At 38.3% G+C, this 25,638-nt stretch overlaps 1 protein-coding gene across 7 annotated transcripts in view; it reads right to left on the bottom strand.

The window, feature by feature from the left end:
- The window catches only part of LTBP1 (latent transforming growth factor beta binding protein 1), a 367,875-nt gene that overhangs the window by 71,377 nt on the left and 270,860 nt on the right, over positions 1-25,638 (bottom strand). For all 7 annotated transcript variants that reach the window (XM_057497285.1, XM_036931602.2, XM_036931601.2 and 4 more), the window contains 5 exons: positions 18,753-18,875; positions 12,787-12,909; positions 10,334-10,456; positions 4,368-4,490; positions 262-387 (listed from right to left, as the gene is read on the bottom strand). In XM_057497285.1, coding sequence (XP_057353268.1) covers positions 262-387; positions 4,368-4,490; positions 10,334-10,456; positions 12,787-12,909; positions 18,753-18,875 — 618 coding nt within the window. The remainder of the gene's footprint in view (positions 1-261; positions 388-4,367; positions 4,491-10,333; positions 10,457-12,786; positions 12,910-18,752; positions 18,876-25,638) is intronic.

Genomic DNA, 25,638 nt, shown 5'->3' on the forward strand with positions numbered 1-25,638 from the left:
CACATTTCTGCTGATTAATTCAGTACCAGTGGTGGAATCTATGAATATTTTTACCATTCTAACCTTAGGTTATCCTATTTATAATTGCCAGCAACCTCTGAGCTGTGATTACCAATAGGAGTCACTGTGAGGCATGACTTCGAGGCCTTAAATTAGGAGGACCTCTTAGTAGTTCAGAGTCTTTGCCTGTTTAAATGGAAAGCAACCTCCTTTTCTGCTTCAGCATGCGATGAGTAAGGGACCTCCTGTGGCTCATCTTACCTTCACACGTGTGGCCGTCTGCAGAGATCGAGAAGCCCTGCTCACAGACACAGTGAAAAGAACCGTCTGTGTTGAGACATTCACCATGGGGACCACAGAGTCCAGGCCGTTCACATTCATTAATATCTGGAATTGAGAACAACCCCCAATACTTGAAAAAAAAATACATTTTGTTGTACATATATACAATAAGCAACATCTAATTAGAAAATGGCCAGACACTTATGTTGCAGCACACCACCACCACTGGTCCATACACCAGACCACAAGACAGGGTGGGGTGTCAGGAAAGAGAAACCATTTAGAGTGAATCATATGGAATGGCCTATGTTCAACCATTTGTAACCTACAAAAAGTAATTTCATAGGTTCAGCCTGAAGGTACCATTTTTAAAAACATGTTGGAGGCTTGAGGAACATTCCCAAAGAATAAATGACTGCTCTGTGAAGTTGTCACCAGTGAGAATGCTGTGCTCTCCCTGTCCTCTCCGACGGCCACACACACCGTCTTGGCCTGAAGCCCTTGTCACATCCATGCCTGTCCAGCCCCAGAATGTGAACTTCCTCAAGGCAAAGCTGGACTTGTCTTATATACAGTGTTTGGCTCATAAATGGCACTTCACACATGTGTGCTGAATATATAGATGACATACACTTCAATCTATATTTTGTTGAAAATAGACAAAAAATACAAAAATACAAAAAAAAGGCCTATTACACCAGGGACGTTTTTATTGTTTGCCCTGCTTTGTAATGATGAAATTAGTGAATGAGGGTCAAATGCTTAGTGCAGTGCCAGCTAAGGGTCAAAAAGTGGTACAACTGTGACTAAAATTCGTGAACAAATGCTGTAAACTGGTGTTGACACCGCACACTCTGCTTGTCCTCAATGAAGAGTGATTATGTTCCCACAGCCAGTCACGATGCCCTCCTAAGCACTGATGCTGCACAAAGTGCTTCATGTAAGTGAAAGGTTCTTTCAAACCAGTCCTGATTATGTTGGCTGACAGTGCCCAAGATGTCAATATAAGGAACCCCGGAGAATGGTACACCTATACACTTTGGTACTGACACATGCAGCTGCTTCTTTTCCCTGCATTTTAGTTGTTTTACTCCTCATGCCCCTCATTACACTGATGACTCCTTGAAGAGATTTGCATATTTTAACTGAGACCCCCGACTGCCAGGACAGTGCATGAATGGTGTATTACGAACATAGGCCCACCATAAAATTTCAGTTATGTTCACTGTCTACTAATTGAAGAGTGACTGGTTAAGGTTCTTTTAGTTAACCAGGATCATAAAAACTGTCCGAGGTTCTCCATACCACCAGGCAAGTAGCCCTACTAAGGTCATCTTCCTAACTTCCTGCAGTCTCCCAGGCCCTCCTTTATATCTTCCTAAAGAGATCCTCAATACATCCTCTTAGAAGTTCATCTGTAATTCAATTAAAAATATTTGCTGAATGTATCCTATGAGAAGGTTGAGCAAGAAGGAGCCCTTGCTGTTATAAAGATCACAGCATAATAGGGCAGGTAGGAACCAACACGAATAACTGCGAAGCTTAACGGGAGCATGGAAAAGGTACACGTTATGAACTCTTCCTAGTGACTCTAGAACATGCTTAGCCACCCACTGTGTATTCTCCTCCTCCATGAAGAGTCCCTTCCTCTGCACCCAGCATCTCCAGGGGCTCTGCTTTTTACCCTGTTGATCTCACTGTGCAGCAGGATTTCCGGCAATGTCACTGATTTATTCCTCTCTCTCTATGAATCTGAACCCTTTATGCTCCCATCTGCCATGGAATTCAGACTAGCTGGCCTAGCCATTGCAAAATCAAAATAAGAAACCAAGCAGAAATTACTCAGATTTTCTGAACAATCCTCCCATTCTTGTTATTGTCACTAATTTAAAAATATTTCAAGGAAGAGCAATGAATCATTTTCTACTTGACTATTTCTCAAAATGATTTCACTCTGTGAAAGACTTCAGTTCTGTTACAAAATCTCACATATCTTCTAATGTTTGCTCTCTATCTGCTTACAATACCTTAAATTGGTACTCTTTTTGGAATCTAGCCTTCTCTTAAGAAAAAAGTTCCATTCTTTCTCTCCAACCTGCTGCCTAGAGTTACCTCTACTTGGGCAACAAAGAACCATCAAGTTCACTGGCCCGGGGATCAAACCCAAGGTCCATCTCCATCTTTCAGAGCCTTAGAGGTTCTCTGAGACCTCTTTCTTATTTTATCCTATGCCTCAATGTTGCCCTTAAAAGCTGCCAGCTTTGCAACTTTGCATAGGGAATAATGTGCATATAGTTCTTGCTTCAAGAGAAGTCATTGATTAACAAATAACTGTCTAAAAACTTTGATGACAGGAACTGAAGACGAATTCCCAGACTTTTTTCCAGGAAACCATGAAGAAAAAACAACATGAATATCTGAACCTAGAGAAACATATGCATTCAATTTGGGTTGTATTTACTGAGGCATTTCTAAACTATGCTGCTAGTAACTCAGCTGAAAGCCAGACTATATTTAAGCTGAGTTTATTTCATGGATCCAAAACTCCACAGAAATTCACAATTTGGCATGTGTAAGTCGAAATGTGAAACTGAAGTGTGTTCTGAATCTCAAACGTGTGCTGCCATATTCCGAAAGAGCCTATTACCATGGAATTTCCATACTCGCTGTGTATCATAATTAATTTTGCTGGGGGAAGAAACTCTTTATACATCCAGTTGAAAATGCCTTACTGCATTTGGAACTATCTTTAGATTATCTGGTAAGGTTTAAAATTTATACCTATTACACACTGTTATTCAAATATGTCCCATGGTTATTGTACCAATTCCACTTAGAGCGTTAAAACTAACTCTGAAATCTATGCCCATACCCAGAATGCTGACATGATCATGGGATTAGACAGAAATAGGCTACTAACTGCAGGCAGAGAGGCAGATCAGAGGATGTAAACTGTGACAGCAGAAAGAGGAGATTCAAAACAAGGTGAGTGCACATGCCATGATAAACAACCTCGAACTGGAGAAGGAGGGTAACCCATCAGATTCATAGATAATATTCTCTAAATGGCATGAAAAACTGCTTCACGAATGTTTTTCATTTGTTTGAATTTAAATTTTTCAAGAAGACATGTTAATCTGTTCTGGAAAATAGGAATCACCAATGTCACAGAGAATAAGTCAATTTAATAATGACTTAGAGTCAATAAAACATCATGTTTGGAACAGTCACATATTTTAGTTGATATCAAGGCACAAAGACAAATTTAATGTACTGAGAGAAAACAGGGCAATTAATCAATCAGACAATTAAGTTATTTCCTTGTGATTTACCTCTAGAAGTTTGTGAAATTTGCAATATGAAACCACAGTCCATTTGCACAAGACTTGATTTTGCCTCCCTTTGGTCAAAAAACTGACAAGTGAGGAATTAGAAAATATTGCTTTTAGGCCCAAATGTCTGAAATAAAAATGGGAGTCAGGTGTTTTGCAGGGACATCTTTTGGTATTTTTCTATAAATCAAGATTAATTTTGTTAAGATGTAAGAGTCCCAAAGTGGAAATATCACAAATTTAAAATTTAAATGTTCCTTCTCCACTGCATGAAATCCAAGCACATTTAATTTCAGCACTAGAAATACTAAAAAATTTTAATACACCTTTTTGTGTCACGATGAATAATAAATATAATATCAAATAAGGTGCACTGTAGCATATTTAAATCTTGAGATCAAAAAAGGGCAGAAAAATATCAGCTATTTTCAAAATGAAATATGCCCAGGAAGGACATAAAAAAACTACAAGTAATTTAGAATCAAGGACCAGGGTTGGCCCATGGAAGGAACAGCAAAGTACACGTGGATCTCAGTTACCACAGAAGCATGCAAAGCTAAGACACAGTTCTAACACATGAGTTTCTGATAACATGGTGAGAACTTCCTGTACATGATTCAGACCCAAGAACTGTGCCATACAAATTGGCATAGTTCACTTATAAATAAGGTGGTAAAACCAGACTGTATCAGGAAGCCTCACAGAACTGCAGAACTATGTACACTATGACTTAAAAAACCCAGAGAGTAGTACCTTGACATTCTTTATTGTCATTTAGCTGGAATCCATCCGGACAAGTACAGTCATACGACCCTTCAGTATTAATGCAGTCTCCTCCCTGGCAAACGCTATTGTCCTCCAAGCATTCATTGATATCTATAAGCCAATTAAAAAAAATGTAAAAGATGAAATAAACTACATTAGGACAATTAAACATTTTGCTTATCTTTACACATCGAGAGCATTAATCAACATAATTTTACATTTCTTGTATCACATGATTTTAAATGCATGCTAGCTTTTTAACTTTAAGAGTTTTTAAAAAGGAAACATTTTGAAAGGACATGACCAATATAAAAGCTAAACTTCTTTAATCAAATGAAATTAACTGGAAGAGGAAAAGTCAAAATTCCATGACAAACAATAATTTACTTGGTTATGTTCTTAGGGATGATATAAAATAAAAATATTCCTTAAATACACATTAAGGATATCTTGAGCATCCATTTACACAAGAGGCTGCCTCGTGCATTATAGGGAAAATTGAAAAGTATTTGCCATAATCCATGCCCCTAAATAGAAATGATTGCTCAAAAAACCCAAATTGTATTGGTGAAAATAAACACAGAAAATATTAAATTGCTTTATAAATACAAAACAATTTAACATAAGAATTGTCAAAAAATATAATTATAATTCAAGAACCAAGCCAAGTTCACGCATCACATCTATTTAGAGAAGAGAGATCAGAAAGGTCAAAGGTATTTTCATGAAACTGAAGAAATCTGCTTGCAGTCTTGAGGGTGGAGTAGAAAGTGGAGCAGGGGGAAGAAGAGAGGCTTTTTAGCAGGAAAAGAATTCAGCAAGATCAAAAACCTGGAAGTCACTTACGCAGCAGCTGTCACAAACAGGTTTGATGTTGCTTGGAGTTCTCTAATGTGTATATTTATAGCATATGTGCAACTAAAAATGGTTTATGTAACCAATAACGAGTTTTGACTGTGAGCACGTGAGACAACTAATGACCCCCCTCACTGCAGGAATGCTTTGTGAGGGCTGTTTATTACCACATTTACTCCTAGTCAGAGCTCATTATTCCAAACATACTCCATGAGTCCTTCTTCTGTTGTTTGTGCAGGATTTAAATTATTAGCATTGAAGAAAGCTAAGGAACAAAACCTTCTTTGTTTTCTCAGAATTTGGCATATAATATGCAAATAATTATGACTGCTGCTAAAACGTATGAGAAGTTCCAAAGAAGCAAATATAGACATGGCTGTAGTCTCTCTACTCTTCCTCGCTGCCTGGTTCAAAACATGAGCACACTGAATTAAATTTTCCTCATAGAACCCAATAACTAACTGGCTTCTGTGCCACTCATGGGGCAAATAAAAAAGAAATAAGAAATCTTATGACTTCATTCATCAAAATAAAAACAAATCCTGATGATGTTCACCCGGATTTAAAGTGTTTCTGAATACTGATCCTAAAACGTAAAATAGAGCTGATGTCACTTTGTCACAACTAGGTTTTTGCCAACCTCATCAAAGTATGATTTACATCCAATAAAGGCATATTCAGTTTAGTGAGTTTTGACAAATGTAGATACATTGTTGTGACTGCCATCACAATCAAGGTATAGGCATTTCTGTATCAACTTATATCTGCTGGGACCCACTGTTGGATTCTGAAGTCATTGCAAATGCAATCATTTTTTAAGGAATTGATATATCTGTAAGAACGTCATTCTGTAGTGACAAAGCTTGGTCAGTTTTCCTTTGACTCTCCAATCTGACCTTAAAATCTCCATTCCCATTAACCTAATGCCTTGGGTACAAAAATGGTCATGAAAGAGACACAAAGGGAACCATTACACATGATCACAACAGCTAATAATATGGAGGAGTGTCTCCTACCAAGTCTGAAGATGCCAATAGATGTTTTATTCGCCAGTTAAATGACCCTTGCTATATCAAAAATTCCAAGAGTAGAACAGTAGTTGAGAATAGGCTTTTAGATATCAATTTTGTGAAAACTAATTCTTAAGTCCCAACTCTTTTCTAATTTCGTGATTTTGAATAGTGATTGTGCCAAATGAGGACAGACTCTAGTCTATCATTTATGAATCTTTGCCATAAAACATGTACTAAATTAACAAATTGGACTAACCATTACCAAAAACAAAAGGATAGGCAATTCTATCACCCCAAAAAACCTCCATGTGCCCCTCTTCTGTTTGGCTTCTTCTGCTCAGCATAGTGTTTCAGAGATTGCCCCAAGTTGTGTCAATAGTTCGCTCCCCTTTATTGCCAAGTAGTATTTATTGTATGAATACCACAATTTACCCATTCACTCATGAGTATTTGGCCTATTTGTAGTCTGACTATTAACATTTTGATAACCATATGCTTTCACTTTCCTTAAATAAATTCCTAGGAGTAGAATGGCTGGGTCACATAGGAAGGTTAACTTTTGAAGAAACTGTTTTCTGCAGTGGCTGTTCCAGGTTACATTCCTACAGGCAGGGTCTGAGAGTTGCACATTTATTCTCATAGCTCCATAGCCATTCTAGTGGGTGTTGAGTAGGAGATGGGTTTTTAGTTTTATCTTTCTTTCCTTGCTGTGTAGGAAACTGAGATAATGAAGAAAAGGCACATTTGTTCATTAGTATTATGTGAAAAATCTCAATTCAAAAAAGGTCAGGGAGAATCCTGAGAATATGGATTTCAGCAACAAGAAATACTCCATCACCAAGATGTTTGCCTCACCCTCATGGAAGCACATCAGCTTTGTGCACACTTCTTTAAATCATTTGATTTTCCTGCATTTTCCAAAATGTAAGAGAAATAGTGTATGGAGGAAAAAGAAGCATTATTGTGTTTATAAACAGTTGTATAGATTTTAAAACTCATTGCGTATTAAGAATCTGGTTTCATTTAAAACACTTTTTTGCAAGACCACTGTTTCCAAAATCAAAATAAGAAAAAACAGAGTTTTGAAGTAGGTTGAACATTAAGGGAGCTCAACATGGGATTGTTCCGCACCACCCCTCAGGTGGTGTGAACAACAGATTCCTTCTAGGAGTTGGGCAACAGGCTTTAAGGAAACCAACAGTCAGTCTTGGTCACCCCTCCCTTGACATTTGTCAAAGTCACCGATGACCTTCGCCTTGCTGAATCCCATGGCCCCTGTCTGGCCCTCATCTTACCTAGCAGCAGTGTTTGAAGCAGTTCATCACTCCTTCCCCTTTGAAATAGTTTCTTCTCCTGGATTCTGGTTTTCCTCCTTCCTCTCTTGCCACTTTTTCTCAATTCCCTTTGCTTTTTCCTACCCATCTCCTCACTTCGAAGTGAGGGGCCAGGACTCCAACTTTGGACCTCTTCTAGTCATAATCACTCCCTTGGTGATTTCTTCCAGTTTCATGGCTCGAGACACTGTCTGCATACTGCTGAGTCCCAGTCAGTCCTGAACTCACCCCTGAGTTCCAAATGCACAGGTCCAACTATGCTGTCAGATATTTCCATTTAGATACTCATCACAGCACTGCAAACTTAAAGTGCCCAAGCCGAGTTCCTAATCTCTACCAAAAAGCCTGCTCTTCAGCGCCTTTGCATCTGTTATTCCTTTGAATGGAATGTTCTTCCAATAAATAATCAAATGTCATCATCTCAGCCTCTGCTTGCCTCTTTAACATTACAACCCTCTGCATTTGTCTCCATTACGTTTATTGCCATTTAGCAAACTATGTATTTTACTCCTTTTTTTCATGTTGATCATTACTCCCTCACTGGTGTATGATCTCTGTGAGAGGAGTTTTTGTTTGGTTTATTGCCCTACATCCTATGCCTAGAACAGTGCCTGGCATACACTTGGCACTCAAATATTTGTTGGTGAATGCACACATGAATAAATGAATGATTCTGACTTGGAAGGAAATGTCAGAAGTAAAAAAAAATATTAGCACTTCTTCCCACCTTTTTTTGATTTGGTACTTAAATAAAAGACCAAGAGAGAAGGGCTGCAGGCAAACAGAGTAAATCAGAAATCTTCTCATGTTTTGCAAGGGACTAGCATAGAGCAAGCACACAAGGGGCTCGGCTAGGAAAGGTGCTAAGGTAGGCATGGAAGTAGAGACTGTGCCTAGAAGGGGAACAAGTCAGAGGCAGAGGCTTTGAAGCTGAGATGCCAAGACCTCTCATAACCAGGACAACTGAAGCCACCCATCACCAAAGACCAGATGGCTACCGATGCAGTAAGTAACACATCAGAAATCAGCACAATATTTGGGATCCTAAGAGAAAGCCAGCAGGATTGCAGGTCTTTGCCAGAGTTATTAGAGGAAAGTTATACCTGTAAATATAAAAGCCAACAAGAAAGGCAGCTCTGCTCTTACAGCAGTGGGAGGCCTACGACTTGGTTGATTACAGTAAAAACCACTGGGAGGGTGGAAAACAGTACTGGTTGGGAATTAGCAGGCTGAAGTGCTAATGCGGTTTCAAAGGGAGCTCTGAATTAGTTGAACAGACTCCAGTCCTATTTATAATAGAACACTAGGGAAATCAGCTCTTAATTTAGAAGAAAAGGGTCTGATTACTCCACAAGAGGCTTTCTTATGGAAGATATATATTAATAATGACAAGCAAGTTGGCTAAAAAGTTTTTGTTTGCCTTTTCATGCAATGGATATTTTTAGAATAAAAATCATGGACTTCTGATGAGATGGTTACACATTAAAACCACCACAATAGAGGAAAATGCCCTCTGATGAGGACTAGTCAATGGCCTGGTTACCATCTTGGGTAGGCCAGGAATTAGGTCAGAAAACACAGTTGTGGCCAGGACTTACCACGTGCCTCATCACCTATTTAATTCTAGAATAGGTTCCTCCATGAGTAGCTCCTAGCAACCTGACTGCCTCTCTCACCTTGGAATGCCACCAGCTTGAATCATCGACATTCACCATAAGTCAGAGTTCCCCATACATGGTTTTTCACATCAGTCAAATTGCATTACTTTGACTTAATCACATTTGACCACTTGCCTCTTTTTCAATGGGTATGTTAATTACAACTTTTCACTAGTGTTATTAGCCTTTTGAAGAACATTATTACCTTAGGATAAAATCCTAGGAGATGGTTTAAGGCCTCTGAAATTGCCCCAATTGCCCTCCAGAAGGGTCGTGACTGCTTGTGCCAAGTGCTCTGGTCAGCAAAGCAGGAGGCTATAACATGCAACAGATCTTTGCCAACCAGCTGAGACAGACAAGGGAAATGGACACACGTGCCGTGAAACCACTCACCAAGGAGGTGGGATTCAGACCTCTACTCAGAGACTGACTCTCCACATGAGGCACTGCCTGGCCACATCCACATTTCTTGTTTCACAGCTGACAAGGTCTAAACACTGCAAATCAGCAGATGGTTTGGAAAAAACTGTGTCTTGGGTGGACACTGAACACACAGAAATCACAAGCAACAGGCTGGTGACAGGCTGGTCTAGAAGCCCTGACCATTTCACAGGGGTTCCAGGCCACAGCAGTGAACGTGGTTAGCGACTACGCAGTGCGGAGTACCTGGGACACCTTTGAGATATATTTTATGCACAAATCTCCAAACTGAATTACATTTTCAGTTATCTGGAAAAGAACTTGTGTTTACTTATTTGGAACACTTGGACACTGGTTCTGCAGAACAAAGTGCTATTGATCAGAACTACACACCCAGAATAAACCACTGACAGCTGAGAAAAATTGAGCTGATTTTTTACTTGTTTACAGGTGACAGAACTCTTCTAAAAAACAGCTCCAAGCAGCGCAAAGGAAACCTGGATTCTCCTTGTTTCTTTGCATATGTGCGTGACCATGGGGAAAATTTTTGCAGGGACCTAAAATTCTTAACTATGAAGTTGAAAGGTTGGGCTCGAGGACAGATGCTGGGATGGTATCCAGATTTCCCTCTGATATGGGCATTTTATGATTCTGAAATTAAGAGCAATTTTTACCTTCACAGTGGTCCCCAAGGGCTGACGCTCTGTGGCCCTGGTCACAGACACAGCGGAAGGAGCCCTCAGTGTTCCTGCACTGCCCATGACTGCAGAGATGGTGGTGCTGGCATTCATCAATATCTACGAGCACAGAAAAAGACTGGAGAAGCAGTGCTTTCAAAATATTTTTAATCATTCAGGCAAAGAAGGTCTATAAACTATCTGGTTTATAGTCAGTTTAGATTTTTCATTATGTGAATTAAACTGACCTCTAGGACCATGTCACTAACCCCCAGGAGGGAAAAATACAGATGAACTTAAAATTTTAACCATTCAGCTAAGAATCCAAACATATTAATCCCACTCTTCTCTGATGAGTGGCAAATACTTTGCTGGAAGCTGTAAACCTCACCTAAGCTTCTTGGATTTCTTTCATAGCATCAACTGTAACACTGAGTTTGAAAGCACTTAAGCCTGTAATAGTCCAAAGCAGGGGACAGCATACTACAGCCCACTGCCTATTAATGTAATTAAAGTTTTACTGGCACATGGTACCACATATTTATGTACTATCTGGCCCTTTATAGGAGAAGTTCGCTGACCTCTGATCTAAAGTGTCATGGCACACTTGTTATCACCAATTTATCCTCCAGCCCCTTGCAACGTCCACGCTCTCTCTCTCAGTAGCAGTGATTTCCTAGCCAAATCTAATGACCCATCTCTCCTTTCAGCCCTTTTGATATCTACAATGCCATTTAATCTCTCTTCCTTGACCCCACATATCCTGTGTTTAGACATTATTTGTTCTGTAAACATAATCCTGACCTCAGGCTCACACATGCATGCGTCATATTCATACATAAAAGGAACAAAAACATACTGCCTGTATTTTACTTTCATCATTAGATTTTAATTTTCCTCAGGGCAGGGATGTGTCTACCACATCCTTTATTACTCCTCAGATGAGCTAGTATTTTTTTTTTCACCTATTAGAATGGTTTAATACTAGATTTAATATCTGAATTCAGCAAAGTTGCAGGATATGAGCTAGTATTTTACAATTAGTAGGCATTCAATTCATGTTGTTTGTTGACAGACTTTGCTCATAACATTTGAGTATGTTTACCCATGAATGGCATTGTGATTCTCTAAGAGTTAACACAACATCAGTTTTCACAGGGACCCTGCACCTGCTCTCCCTAACTCTGCTTATAGCATAATTCTGATTATCATGGCATTTGGCCCATAAAATTGGTTTGTCCCTACTGATAATCCAGTGAGTGGTTTTGCATATATCTAACTTATCTTTGGTAGTGGCCTACAGATGCTTCAAAAGGAAGGACTATGAATATTATGGCCTTATTATGTTGTGTGTGGACTTCCTATTATTCATTCATATGTGGTTTTCTACACACTGTAGGCATTTTCTTCATCATTAGCTAAGATCAAGAATGATATAAAGTATAAACACTTGGAGAGGAACTTGTAGAATCTAGAAATTATTTAATACATCTGTGTGTCTGAGTGTGCCCTGTGTGTGTTCCATCACTCTCTGCTACTAGATTAGATACTGCAATGACTTTTTTGTTCTAGAAAGGGATTGGAGAAGGTTATGATAATATCAGTAGATCCCTTTATAATATCATCATACACTGCCTCTTTTATAACACCATCTCAGGCACTATTTTACTCATTAAATATTCAAAGTTTACATATAAACATGGATGCAATTTGTTTCCTTACAATAAAACAACTGATTTTGTAGACTATGTATTCTGTTCTTAAATAAATGACATTTCTGTCCAAGAACTCTGGACACTTGTGCTTCTCACAGGCAATACCATAATAACTTCAAGTCAGGAAGCATATCCTTATTGAGAAGCAAAGTAATTTTATATGAACTTCAATGAAATACATACATTTTTAAGTCTAAGGTAAACCCATCAGGTTCCAAATCCTTACTACCACCTCTAAGAACAGGACATATTTTACCAATTTTATCCTTGAGTATAAAGGGACACTATTTATGGCAGGCTTGCTGAAAAGTCTTCTTCATGGATATTTTTAAAAAAGGAGAGTTTTAAAAGCTAAATGCACACAAACACTAAGGTCATTAATATACCACTGTAAAATACCAGGCAGATATAATGACCTTCTGATTGCTGAAATCTTACGGAATAAAACTTTCAAATGATTTTAGTAGAATTGATTTTTATGCAGAAAAAAATCATTTTTCTTCCTAATATTACTGCCCAAGTGCTGATTACTAATATCACATTTTTCAAATTTACCCTTATCCTACCCTGTTTTATTGACTTTCCTGACTTAAGCTTAAGTTCCTTGCCTTTTGGCACTATAAAGCAACCATCTAGGTCATTTCTCAAAAATATACTCACTTTACTTAGTGTACAATTTTTCAGGCCAGGTGCCTTGAACTGAGATCAAAGTAGTTGATGCTGCCACACTCCTACCTTCACACTGGTCTCTTGCTGCTGACAGCTGGTACCCCTGCCCACAGGTACACTGGAAGGAGCCCTCGGTGTTTCTGCACTGCCCATTCATGCAGAGGTTCCCTTGCTGACATTCATCAATATCTGTAAACACAATGACAACTGTTTTAAATAAGGTCTTAACTCTAGAACACCCCTTTTGCTACACTTTGGGGCCATAAACCAATCTACTGCCCTTGAAGCCTTCCAATTCCAGGCTGGCCTTTTAAGGTATGATCCAGAGCAAAAAAAAGTTTCTATGAACAGTCAAAAAGGGACTCACAAGAATGCAGTGTGCCCTGCAAAGCATCTGGGGTTACTAATACAAAAACAATAGTCCTTTCTATGTAAGCACTATAACTTTTAGTGTGTATCAGCCCTCCAGTGCTTCTCATATCAATCTCAGTATACTGAGAACTATAGAACAGAAATAATTGCAAACACATGATACATTTATGAGCAAGCAAAAGCTACTCTTTACACAACATCAAGCCCTTCACCATCTCTCTTCTCTCATACTCTGGATAGAGCAGAAATGTAATATGAAATATTTTAGAGTTGAAAACAGAAGACAGACCCTCAAGCACAAAACAGAGGCTACTAGGCAGTGTGCACACCTGTAGAGATTAATGACAGAAGGCAGAATTCAAACTCTACTGAGAATCTGGGGGTGGGGGACCCTAACACAGGCAGTTATGGAGGGAAATAGACATTTTTTATTCTATTTAGAGGAAATTGAAAAGGTGTAAGGTCAAACAGTGTGTTGAAGCACACTGCACTCATTTTCAAAGGCACAAGGAAAGCCAAGAAAAATGATGGTACAGTGATGACAATTTGCTGGAATGTCAAGGAGAACGTGATGAGTTAGTATTTTTCTTTTTAAATGCCTTTATTAAACATAAAGCTGTTGACTGAGAAAATATATAACTAGTGCTCTAGGAAATGTCATGTATATAAATTCACACAAATGAAGAAAGGGCTGGCCTCATCAACTTAAACACCTGTGGTAGAAGCAGACTTAGTTTTCCAACTGTTTTTGTTCGGCTATTACACTGGTCTGGTCTAACTGGATAATTCTGTCTTGCCTTGTCTGGCAGACAGAGCCTCACAATGTTCTCCTGAATAGCTGGTCAGTTTGTAAGAGTAAGATGATTATTCAAATGTGGTAGTACTGACCACCTAGATCACAGGCTTGCCATGTGGATTATGGAGCGAACAGATGAAAACATGCCAGCCCTGGACTCAGACGAGGGAGAAAGGAAGCCTCATCTAAAAAGAGCAGAATTTGTTTTAAGGAAACCATGTCCTAAAGATCAATGTCTGACTATTGTTTTCTGGTAAAAACATCTCATTATTTAAAGCACCTCTTTTTTTTCCAGGAGAATTCAGTTAACTGCACGGTGCTTCCTATGAAGTATTATTGACAATACTAGTTTCCTGAGCAAAGCTGCATTTCTTAACCTCTAATAAGGAATTAACCTTTTGAATTTTATCCTTATAGAAGCAAAGTATCGGGGTATCCCATGATTCCTGAAAAAGTTCACATGAACTACTAATGTAATTGGAGTTGACAAATTTGTTTAATCTTTTATAGATATTAGTTTATAGAAACTTTTGTCTCACTGTATTATTGATTCCTATTATTTATAAATAAATCCTAGCTGCCAAATATTGACTGCCAATAGAGAAATTAAATAAGCAAATTGAATTTTATTTTAAGAATTATTTCATACCTTTTCAACACTCTAAGTCTATCAGCTTTAGGAATGGTCAACAGCAAAGAACAGCTTACACCCTGTTTTCTTCCAGCACATCGTATAAAATACTTGAGACACCAGTTCAAGAACTTAGGACCCAACAATTGCTTATGTAGCTGGTTGGATCTCACATAATGCCTGACATTTTTAGTGCCTTGGACTCTTTTTGACTTTCTCAAAGAGGATGACAAATTAAGCATTCCCATGTGAAGATGTCTGCAGCAAGAATATACCCTCCCCCCCCATTCCTAGTACTGTCAGGAGATGCCAGACATCTTACATAAGCTACTCATTTATGCTGGGAAGACTGTCAAAAGTAATTCATTGTAAGTAATGACACACATTTGGAATAACTTGAGGCAAGCTAGTTATCTTGAATAAGATGATCTTTGGGTCTTTAAAATGACCAAGAGGAACAGAGGTAGCTTACTTTTACAGTTAAAAAAAGAAATTGTATTTTTTGATAAGGGACAAAATTCTGACAACAAAAGAAAGTTTTCTAATAAAACAGGCATTCAGGACAAATGTCTTCTCTTTTTTGTGCTAAGAGATAAAGAGAAAATATTGTTCTCTGCAAAAGGTATTTCTTTAAAGGACTTTATGCACATATAACTATGACAAGTCCAGCTCAGAGTTAAAATAGAGACCATCTCCAGGTACTTATAAATTTAGGACATACCGTGCTAAAATGTATAGATAAAAGAGATACAAAGAAACAGATAAAAAAAGATACAAAGACACAAGTAATAAATTAATACATTAGATAATATATTTACAACCTGAAAAATGTTTAGGAAAAGGTGAGACTGGCAGAGTTGCTAGAATATTGAGGGACAGATTTATGATCTGGGAAAAACTGTGAGCTGATGTGGTTTGTGAAAAACTGTGGTAACTTATAAAAAGGAAGGGCTTTGGGGAAAGGAAAACAATTAGTGCATAGGTAGGTTTCTAAAGCATAAGATGGAAACCTTTCTTGATCCTATCCTTACTGTAATGTAAAGACACTGAGAGAATCAGAGTAGAGGCAAGGTTAAAAGGCAAGTGGAGATAACAGCCTTCTCCCACCTCTGAGCTTTAACGTGTGTTGCTTCCTCTGCCTGCTAAGTTTTTCTCTCCTCTGTATCCAATATTTTAAGACCAAATTCAAATGGCATCACCTCTGTGAAGCTTCCCAGAAGCATGCAAGCAGAATTAGTCACAGCACTTTGTACATGTCTATAATTTGCTGAATAACTTAAGCTACAATATGTCATGTCTGCCCCTGCATTACTGCATTCTCCATGTGTTACCTCTGTGTTATCTCATGCCACCCTCACATCAACCCTCATAGATACTCTATTGCTGCCTTTTTGCAAATAAGCAAGTAAGGTTTATAGAAGTAATGTAATGTCCAAATTCACACTGCTGCTCAGGGTCCAAGCTAGGACTGAAATACCATCTTGTTTTTTTTTAATTCTATACTTTCTTTGGATTTCACCAGCTTTTCCATTCATGTCCTCTTTCTCTTCCAGGATCCAATCCAGTAACCACACTGCATTTAGGTGTCTTGTCTCCTTAGTCAGTCTTTCCTCATACTTCAAGACCTTAACTATCTTGAGGATACAGGCCAAAATCCTGTAGAATATCCCCAGTCTGGATTTGCCTGATATTTTTCTCACCATTACACTGGGAGTATGGGTTTTTGGAAAGAACAGCACAGAGATGAAGTGCCCAGGCCTCCCATAATGTCATGGGTACAGGACATCACTGATGATGTTAACCTTCATCACTTGGGACTTTACTATCTATAGGAACTGTTGCAGGTTTCCATCTTTTCCAAAGAATAAAAGTTCCTTGAGAGTTTGCAGCCTCAGAGTAACATCTGCAGTTGAACATGGTGCCTGGCCCTTTTTGGTTCTTTGATACACCCCAGAGGAGGGCAAGGAAGGGTGAAGAGAAGCTCCTGCAGCAGCCCCATGGAATGCCACATGGGTTGGAAAATATAAGTGTTCCTAGGAGAGGCATCAACTAATGGTGTGAATTCTGGGGTTCCAAGGAGACAGATAGGACCAGGTTCAACTGGGATGGCAATGGCCATGAGTGAGAAGGTGCTAATGAGTCATTCATTCAACATGTGTTCACTCTGAGCATTACCCCTCTAGAGAGTCCAACGCACAGATGTTAGAGATGACATGCCATCTGGACATCTGAACGTATTTATCCAAGGTTGGCTAGCAGTCCACTGGAAGAGCCCCGATTCAGGTAATCGGTGAGAAAGAAGATGGGTGTGCAAGGCAGGATAATCATAAGCAAATGCTTGGGTCAAAGTAAGCAGAGCATATTTGTAGGGCAGCTGTAGACATTAATTTGGATGGTCCGAGAACACAAGTGGAAGAAAGCAGTACTGACAAGTACATCTGCAATGAGAAGTGCAGGACAGATTGCAAGAGTTTTCATGAATAAGCACATGAAATGCAGCAGGCAGGTTGGGAGGAAAAAAGATAACATGACAGATATGGCAATAAATTAGATAGAGCAATCAAAGATGGGTCATGAATTCTAATGCTGAACTCTTCACCACTATTAAACCCTATGTACGAGGGAAGAAATACCTTTCAGAGGATTCTCATATTTAATTTTGTCTGAGGAGATGCCTGGACAAGGAGTCAGTAGGAAAACTGTAGACCCGCGACAAAGAACCAGGAGCAAACGGACATGTGCCAACTTTACATGCTCCCCTGGGAGTGGCTGGTATTCTGTTGTATGAAGGGTGTAAGTCACTAAATGCAGCTCTCTGCAAATTCCCTACTGCCGTGGGAGATGCTTTGATTCCTACAGGAGAGTACAGTAACTGTTCACTCCCTTGCTGTCATAGAGAAAAATTAATTATCACTCTAGAAACACTCACTTTCACTAAGATGCTTACTCAGGCAAGAAGAAAACTCTTATTTACTTCCTCTCTTCCTCCCTTCAAAAGAACATATTTTTAGGTATAAAAGCAGTGGAAGAAAGCAAAAAGGAAACAATCCATAGATGTGACCACAGAAAGAAACAGAAACTTCTTAAAAAACACAAATTAGGGAAACATTGGACAATTCACAACAACATGCCAGAAAAAGGTATGTAATGTATACACATGCACATAGGTTTATATGTATATTATATATAAAGCGTTCACTTACATTAATTTAAAAACCTGATAAATGGGAATAGATATTAACATAAATTTATAAAAGAGGAAATATAAATGTTTAACAAACATGTAAAATAAATGTTGAATAATTAGAAGTGCTCAGGCAATTATTAAAGAAAATAAGCATATAAAATTAATATTAAACCTTTTAGAATTAGAAAAAGCATACATCTTAAAAAGTAGAAATTAGTGTTCTCCTATTAAAAAGTTTAAAAACATTGAGGATAGCTTACCCAATCACTCTACCTTTATAAAAAAGCAAATGATCCTAAAATTCAGACAAATATTTATTTTTTAAAAAGAGGCTTGTTGTGGATTTTTTTTTGGTTATGTCATTTTTTCTTTTCAACATTAATAGTGAATGAAAAGGTAAAAAAAAACTGTCATTGTTCAACACCTGAGAAGAGGGCAAAAAAATGGAGATAGAGGAACACACTGGAATATTATACAGCCTTTAAAAATGATGTTTGAAAAGAGTTATTTATTAATGATGTGTAAAATGCTCATAATATACCATTAGGTGACAAAAAGATACAAAATTGTTCATGGAACATATGCTTAACAATATAAAATATCCATGAGAAATAAATGTCTATAAATAAGATTGAGAGCTTGTTACTTTATATTTGCCTGTCTGTTTCTGCTAGACTTTCTCCATCAAATCTGTTTTTTAATAGAAATTTTATGGAGATATAATTCACACAGCATATAATTTATCTAAAGTACAATTAAATTGTCTGGGTATGTGCACAGTGTCATGCATTGTTTTTATAAATAGAAAAAAAATAGATCTGTGGTTTATAGATGCTCTCTCAAAATATATCATTTTCCTTTGTCAATAAATATGATTTGTACTGAATCACAGCGAGCAGTTCATATTCAAGGATGCCAACCAAAAGGAGCTTCAAGTAACTCAAAGTAAATGACAGGTAGCATGGTTCCCTTTTCTCAGCCTAGTACTATAAAATATTCTTAAATGCAATTTAAATAAAAATGAGAAATTTGGTCACAGAATTTACCTTTACAGTGCTTGTGGTCTGGTGTCGGGGTGTGGCCCTTGTGACATGAACACATGTAGGAGCCCTCAAGGTTGGAGCAAGTACCATTTGTGCAGACCTTTGGTTCCAGGCATTCATCCACATCTTGAAGAATGTTGCATAATTCAACAAAGACGAAGATGAGAACAAAGATAAAGAAAGAAAAAAAACATGAATAAGGTTGAATTTAGTTAGAAATGGAAATAGTGGATCTTCAAAAGAGGAGCAGATTTTTTTAAGCTATCTTAATTTGAGAGCCCGTAGGAGGAAAAGCAGCTCTGGATGGTTCTATACCTTCACTGACTTTCTGCAGAATAATTCAAGGAAGGACCAAACATGCTCTATGAATAAATTCACTGGAAGACTTGTTTTAGGGGATGGGGAGGAAGACAGGGTAGTTTTAGAGCAACATTCCCTACAAAATAAAATATTCCAAATATTCAAAGATGCATCGAGGACCAGGTAGGGAACTGATGAGTTGAGTAGGATGCGAAGGTTCGCTGAAACAAAAGACACAACTCGTGACCCAGAGAAACCATGAGAAAAGTTGTAACAGAAAGGTGAAAAAATGCTGATAAAGTGTTATAAAATAACAGTGAGTGAGTATTATAAAAACAAACCTAGGGTACAAATGTAAGCCTATTGGGCAGTTTGAAGGTAGGGTATAGGGTGAAGAAGAGGTAGATAAAATAATAGCTAGTCTTTATCAAGCCCTTAGGTGGTAAAGGCATTAATGGCTTTACATCCTAACAAAATTCATATGAGCTAACCATTTTAGAGAGGAAGGAACTGAGTCTTAGGAAAGTTCATAGCTTGTCCAAGGTTGCATAATTTTAAATGGTGGCTCAGATTTGAATCCAGTCAGCCTAACTCCAAAGATCATCCTTTTAACTTGACTGTAAGTTTCTGTCATAGGCAAGGTACGTCCAGTGATAGAAACAATGAGAGGATATATGAATTATGTTTGCTTTTACTATTTGCTAACACTACATACATTCATATCGAAGATAATAATCCAGGTGTTCACTGATTTCATTCAACAAACATTTATTAAGCTCTTTCTAGAACACTGTTAATTCAAGAAGAAAAATTTGAGTTTTGTGCCCCACTTGAATGCCTGTGGCTAAGTCCACCATTTGCTGAAGTGAGAAAACAAACAACGTAGCATGAAAAACCAAAAACTTAACGAGGAAAAACTTAATCCACAAAGTACTAAAACTACACACACAGCATCGTGATTCAGGCTTAACTTTATAGCAGTCTATAACTTAAAGTATCTTAATCATAAAGCAAACAAAAAGGTGGAAATCGCTCTTGAACGTACCCATTTAATTTTGTAATGCTCACCATAAAAGCAATAAAGCTTTCCACCCCTCTTAATATTAACAGGCAGAATCACAAAACACATTAACAAAAGACATGAAGTTTTAATTCAGCAGTCCAGAGTCCAGACTGCACTCACTGCATTTCATTAAAACTGTATTCTTTCTTACAATGGAATTCAGAAATAAGGTATTACCAAAATAAGGCAAAGGGGTGTCTGTGAATGTGTGCACGTGAGTTCCATATACATATTGAAGTCAGCCAGGCAACTGGCACTGCCTAAGTGCTCTACCTTGCTTTCACAAAATGACCAATTATGGGAACTGATCCTCCTCCATGACAACAAAAACAGCACTTCTAGACTGACTCATTGTTCATCCTTTCTTTGGTTGTAGGAGTCCACTTACGTAAACACTGAAAACAAACAACTTGAAAAAAGAAGCCAAAACACTGGAGCCAAAGAAATCATGTCACAGAATGAGCCTAGACACTCGGCATGGAAATTCCAGACAGCAATGTGAAAGTGTCATACCTAATATCTGGGTTGGATTAAGAAATGTTAAGTTGAAAAATGCAGGGATTGCTCTCTCTAATTATTTATGCACCAGGGAATGTGATTTATAGGGCTATGGAATATAATAGCAAAATCAACTTCTAAGAGCCTATTTTCTCCAGTTAAAGTAAATTAATAGATGTTGCAGATTACCATTCATGAGAAAATTATAACACTTCTATTTTGCCAGGCTATTAACATGATTAATGATGAAGGAGAATGCCTTGAAATGTCTAGGGCAGCCTGATGTGTTTATTCTTTTCTTTACTTATTACAGACATAATTGTGTAGACCCAGACGCCTGTCAAGTCAATCACTTACATGTAGATAGAACGGTTTGAATGGAACAAGGTACATGGCATTAATAGAGCTTATGTTCTTAAGGAAATGTCTATCTAGTAGATTATCACTAATGGGATTTCTACCTGGGGCCAGAAGGTACAAACTTCCAGCTACAAGGTCAGTCTACACAGCATGGTGACTGTAGCTAATAATACTGTATTGCGTATTTATAAGTTGGTAAGAGAGAAAAAAATTTTTAACTATGTATGGTGACATGTTCACTAGTTACTGTGGCAATCATTTTGCAATGTATACAAACATCCAATCATTACGCTGTACACCTGAAATATGTTACATGTCAATTAAACCTCATTAAAAAAAAGAATGATCTCTCTATAGAAGGAAGGCCAAAGTGGGGCCTCACTTGGTGGATATGAAGGGAATGAAATAAGCTTTGTCTTATGTAAGACCTGTCTTAATGAGACCTGTCCCCTGCACTGCAGATCCTGCATGTAGTTGCTCAGTCTACTGGACACATCCACTGATGTCCCATAGATATCTGAGTCTTCACAGCCCAGAATGATCTTTCTCCCTGCCTTCTCTTCATGCTGCCTCCCATGTCAATATATGGCACAATTACCCATTTAAATACCCAAGTCAGAAACTTGGGAGTCATCCCTTCTAAATTCTTTACTCTCCCTCTTTTCCTACATTCAGTTTATTGCCAAATAATACCAACTTTAACTTCCAAATATCTCTCAAATATACCCACTTTATTTCATTCTACTACTACTAAGGTTACTGCCAGAGCATTTTGCTTTCCTACTTCAAGTCTTGCACTCTCTAATCCATTACCCAGCTTGCACAGTAATCTTTCTAAAATATAAATCCAAAACACAGCTGTTCCTTTATGTCAAAAAACTTTAATGGTTTCCCAAGTTCTTCAGTTTAGTTAAGGACACATTTTGGGGGGCCTTGAGTAATACTGACAGAAGGCCTGGTGCCCGCAGTCCTTACTTCTAACCCTTGTAGGATTTGAAGCCATGGGAAATCAGGTGGTCACTACTTATTCCACCATCTCCCTGCCTTGGGATGGAATGTCTCTGGGTCCGGAACCTTTTGAAGTTGCCCTTTCCGATAGTCTGGGAACATATCAGACTGCAGCCATGGAAAATGGTTACATCTTTGGTTTTCTATATTGGAGCTCAAAATTCATCTTCCTCTAGGATTACAGTCTTATACAAGAATCATATTACCCAAATTCTTACAACGCATATACATAAGATTGAAAAGGAAACTTAGCATGGAAAACAGTGTGTCCATAAAAAATGGGTTCTTAAACTCCAAAAACACAATTTACCAATGGGATTCTGGGACATGGTTTGGTATTTACTATTCAATGAATTAATTAAACCTTTTACAGTAAGGAAGTTGCCAGGGTGTCATGGGGTCCGCACTCTGCAGATAGCTCACCTCGGTTTACTACCCCCCAGTCCAAATTGATCCTTCTCATCTACAATAGCCTAAGAGACTCTAACAAATGCCTTAGTGACACTCAGATATGACCCACCTAAAGTATTTCCTGACCTACTCCTCTGATAACCTTATCAGAGGCAGTTAGGACAGTCTGGCATGACTTGTCCTTACTGAACCCTAGCTGATTCTTGTGATCATCACTTCCTTTTAAAAATGTTTCACCTCCTCATTTGAATCCTACAGTCTACAGTTCTTTGTCAAGATTAACATGAGGTTCAGTGGTCATTAGTTCCCAAACTCCACCTTCTTTCCTCTTTGCGGGGAAACCAGGACATTAATCTCTCTCCAGCTCTCTGGCAACTTTCCATTCTCCACAGTTTCGCAAAGATGACTCCCAGGTGGCCAGCAATCCCTCCTACAAATCCTCTCCCTGCCTTGGGATGGAATGTCTCTGGGTCCAGAACCTTTTGAAATTTCCCTTTCCGATATTCTGGGAACACATCAGACTGCCTGCAGCTCCTCCCTGGTAGGCATGAGCTCTAAATCATAAGAGATATTAGTGGCTGACTTCACAGGTCAGCCCAAGGCTGTGCTGCCCCTTCCACTGCCTATCAGCTCCTTGGGGTTGGTCAGAATTGGCACCACAGTGATAGATTACATGTGTTACTTCCTGCACTTTCAAGGAGATGAATCTGTCAACACTGTGAACCAGCGATCTTTCTGAGGCTATTCAGCTTCATTTAATTCCTTAGTGACTAATATAGATTTCAATGAGGGAGCATGAATTGATATGGGAAATAAACATCTTCTTCTATCACTACAGCTACATGAAAATATAGGATTGATTACTCCTTGCCCCAAACATGCCATTACTTCAATTACCCTTCAACTATTCTTCACACATAGTCTTTTATACTTAAGATGACAGGAGAACAAATTTGACAGAAAAGCAAGTCTGGCAAAATGAGAGGCAGATGCTGGTCAGGCCAGTGTGATCAAACAGCCTCAACTGCACTTGAGGTATAGTAAATCCTCTGGATCTCGCGCCCCCTCCATCAATTCTGACCAAGTTAAAATATGTAGTAGCAGAGCTGCCTACAAAAATATGTTACACATTCCTCAAAGACTCATCACTACTTTTCAGAGTTGGTAGACAGCCAATGCTATGCACATCCCAGAGAAGGAGCCAAAGATGAGCTCAGGAAATCAATCTATGAATCCCAGCAAATCACTGGCTTCCTACCTCACCTTTCCAAAAGAACATTTTGTCTTTCAGCAAAATTGAACTGAGACTATCAGTGGGGTAAGAGGCCTGCCTTCTCAGAATCCAGAACCCCTGAGCCATTATTATTGCTGCTTTGAAGGAATGATTCTAGCCCATATGGATCTCTCCTTTCTATTAACTTTTATTTTCCTTATTTCTTACTTATACTGTTTTGTTTTCTAATTTTCTTGGGTGTACATGAGAAATAGACAACATAATACAGCTATCTTTGGGTAGCTTTGGAGACAAAACACTAGCTTTGGAGATAAACACTGGGGATCACGTTCTGACTCAGCCATTTAAAACCTATGACCTTGCGCAAGCCCATTAACCTATTTGGGAATCAATTTCTGTACTTGTACTATAAGGATGATTGACATGAGGATCAAATGAAACAATGAGGCCAAAGTCCTTTGTAAAGTATATAAAGAGAAGTTTTTGTTATTAAAATAGTCTTCCCACAGAGGCATGTTTCCTGCCTTCAAAACTAGTTTTTTGTTTTTTACTGTGATATAATTGACATATAAGTGATGATTTGATATACTTACATATTATAAAATGATGAACACAATAGCATTAGCTAATACCCCTATTATGTCACAAAGTTACAGTTGACCCTTGAACAACATGGGGGTTAGGGACGCTAAACCCCTGACAGAGTTGAAAATCCACATATAACTTTTGACTCCTCCGAAACTTAACTAGTGCTGTTGATTGGGAAGCCTGCTGTTGATTGAGAAACCTTACAGATAATATAGAGTCAAGGAAGACATATTTTGTATATGTACTATATACTGTATTCTTACAATAAAGAAAAAGCAAGAGAAATGTTTTTCCAAATTGTCACAAATCTCCAAAAATTTTTCCAAAATATTTATTGCAAAACATCTTCAATAAGTGAACCCATACAGTCCAAGCCCATGTTGTTCAAGGGTCAACTCTTTCTTTTCTGTGGTGAGAACAATTAAGATCTAGTCCCTTAGCAACTTTGAAGTTTGTAATGTAGTACTGCTGACCACCATCGCTGTGCGTGCAGATCTCCAGGACTTATTACCTAGTAGCTCCAAGTCTGTAGCCTCAAACATTCCCCAGTTCCCGTAACCTCCAGCCCCTGATAAGCACCATTCTTCTGTTTTGCTTGCTGTTTTTTACAACTTTTTCTTTTCAGTTAGGTGCTCAGTAACATATGGACTGATAGGATGACTTCTTAGCATATGATGATTTAGAGGTAAGGCTCATGTTTGCACATTTGCACATTTAAAAATATCCATAAAAGGTAGGCCTTCAGCTCCACTGCCCCCTTCTATAAAATAAATAGAAGGAAGAAGAAACTCTTCTATTTCAGATAACTCTACGAATATCCACATACTCCATAAAGGTCAATAATGATTCTTAAAATATGAAAACAAATCCTACTGTGAAAAGAACTCCTAGAGAAATGAGCTTTCCGTGTGTATCCTGAGAGCCCTCTGTGCCTGGCTTTGGTTAAGACTGTGGCTAACCAGTTGTCAAGTGGATGAGTGATACAAAGGTCTTCCAATGCCTTAAGACCTATTACATTTAGAAAACTTACAGGGGAGTCACAAAGTCATCATTAACTAATTTATGAGCTGACAAAGAAGGATTACACTGATAAAAATCTCAGAAATTTGTCTTGTTGGGTCACATGGTCTGTCACAGACTCAACCATAAAGCAAGACAAGAAACCCAAAAAGGGCTAGCTCCATACACCACCAGCTGACATTGTGTCCTATGAAGGTGAGCAAAGAAAATGAAGTTCAAGAAAAGAAATGGCAGTATTGCAGAAGCTGAAACATTTGTTAGGCATGATCGGTGACCCTACAAGAGAAGCATTAAGATCCTCAAGAAGTATGTTCCAGCTAAACAAAAATGCTCAGAAGTTGCAAATGTAGGATTTAAGTTACTTAAATGAAGAGAAAGCTCCTCTGAAATGAGAGTGAAGAACTATA

The sequence above is a fragment of the Manis pentadactyla genome, chromosome 2, assembly GCF_030020395.1.
Source record: "Manis pentadactyla isolate mManPen7 chromosome 2, mManPen7.hap1, whole genome shotgun sequence".
In the NCBI taxonomy this organism is placed as follows: Eukaryota; Metazoa; Chordata; class Mammalia; order Pholidota; family Manidae; genus Manis; species Manis pentadactyla.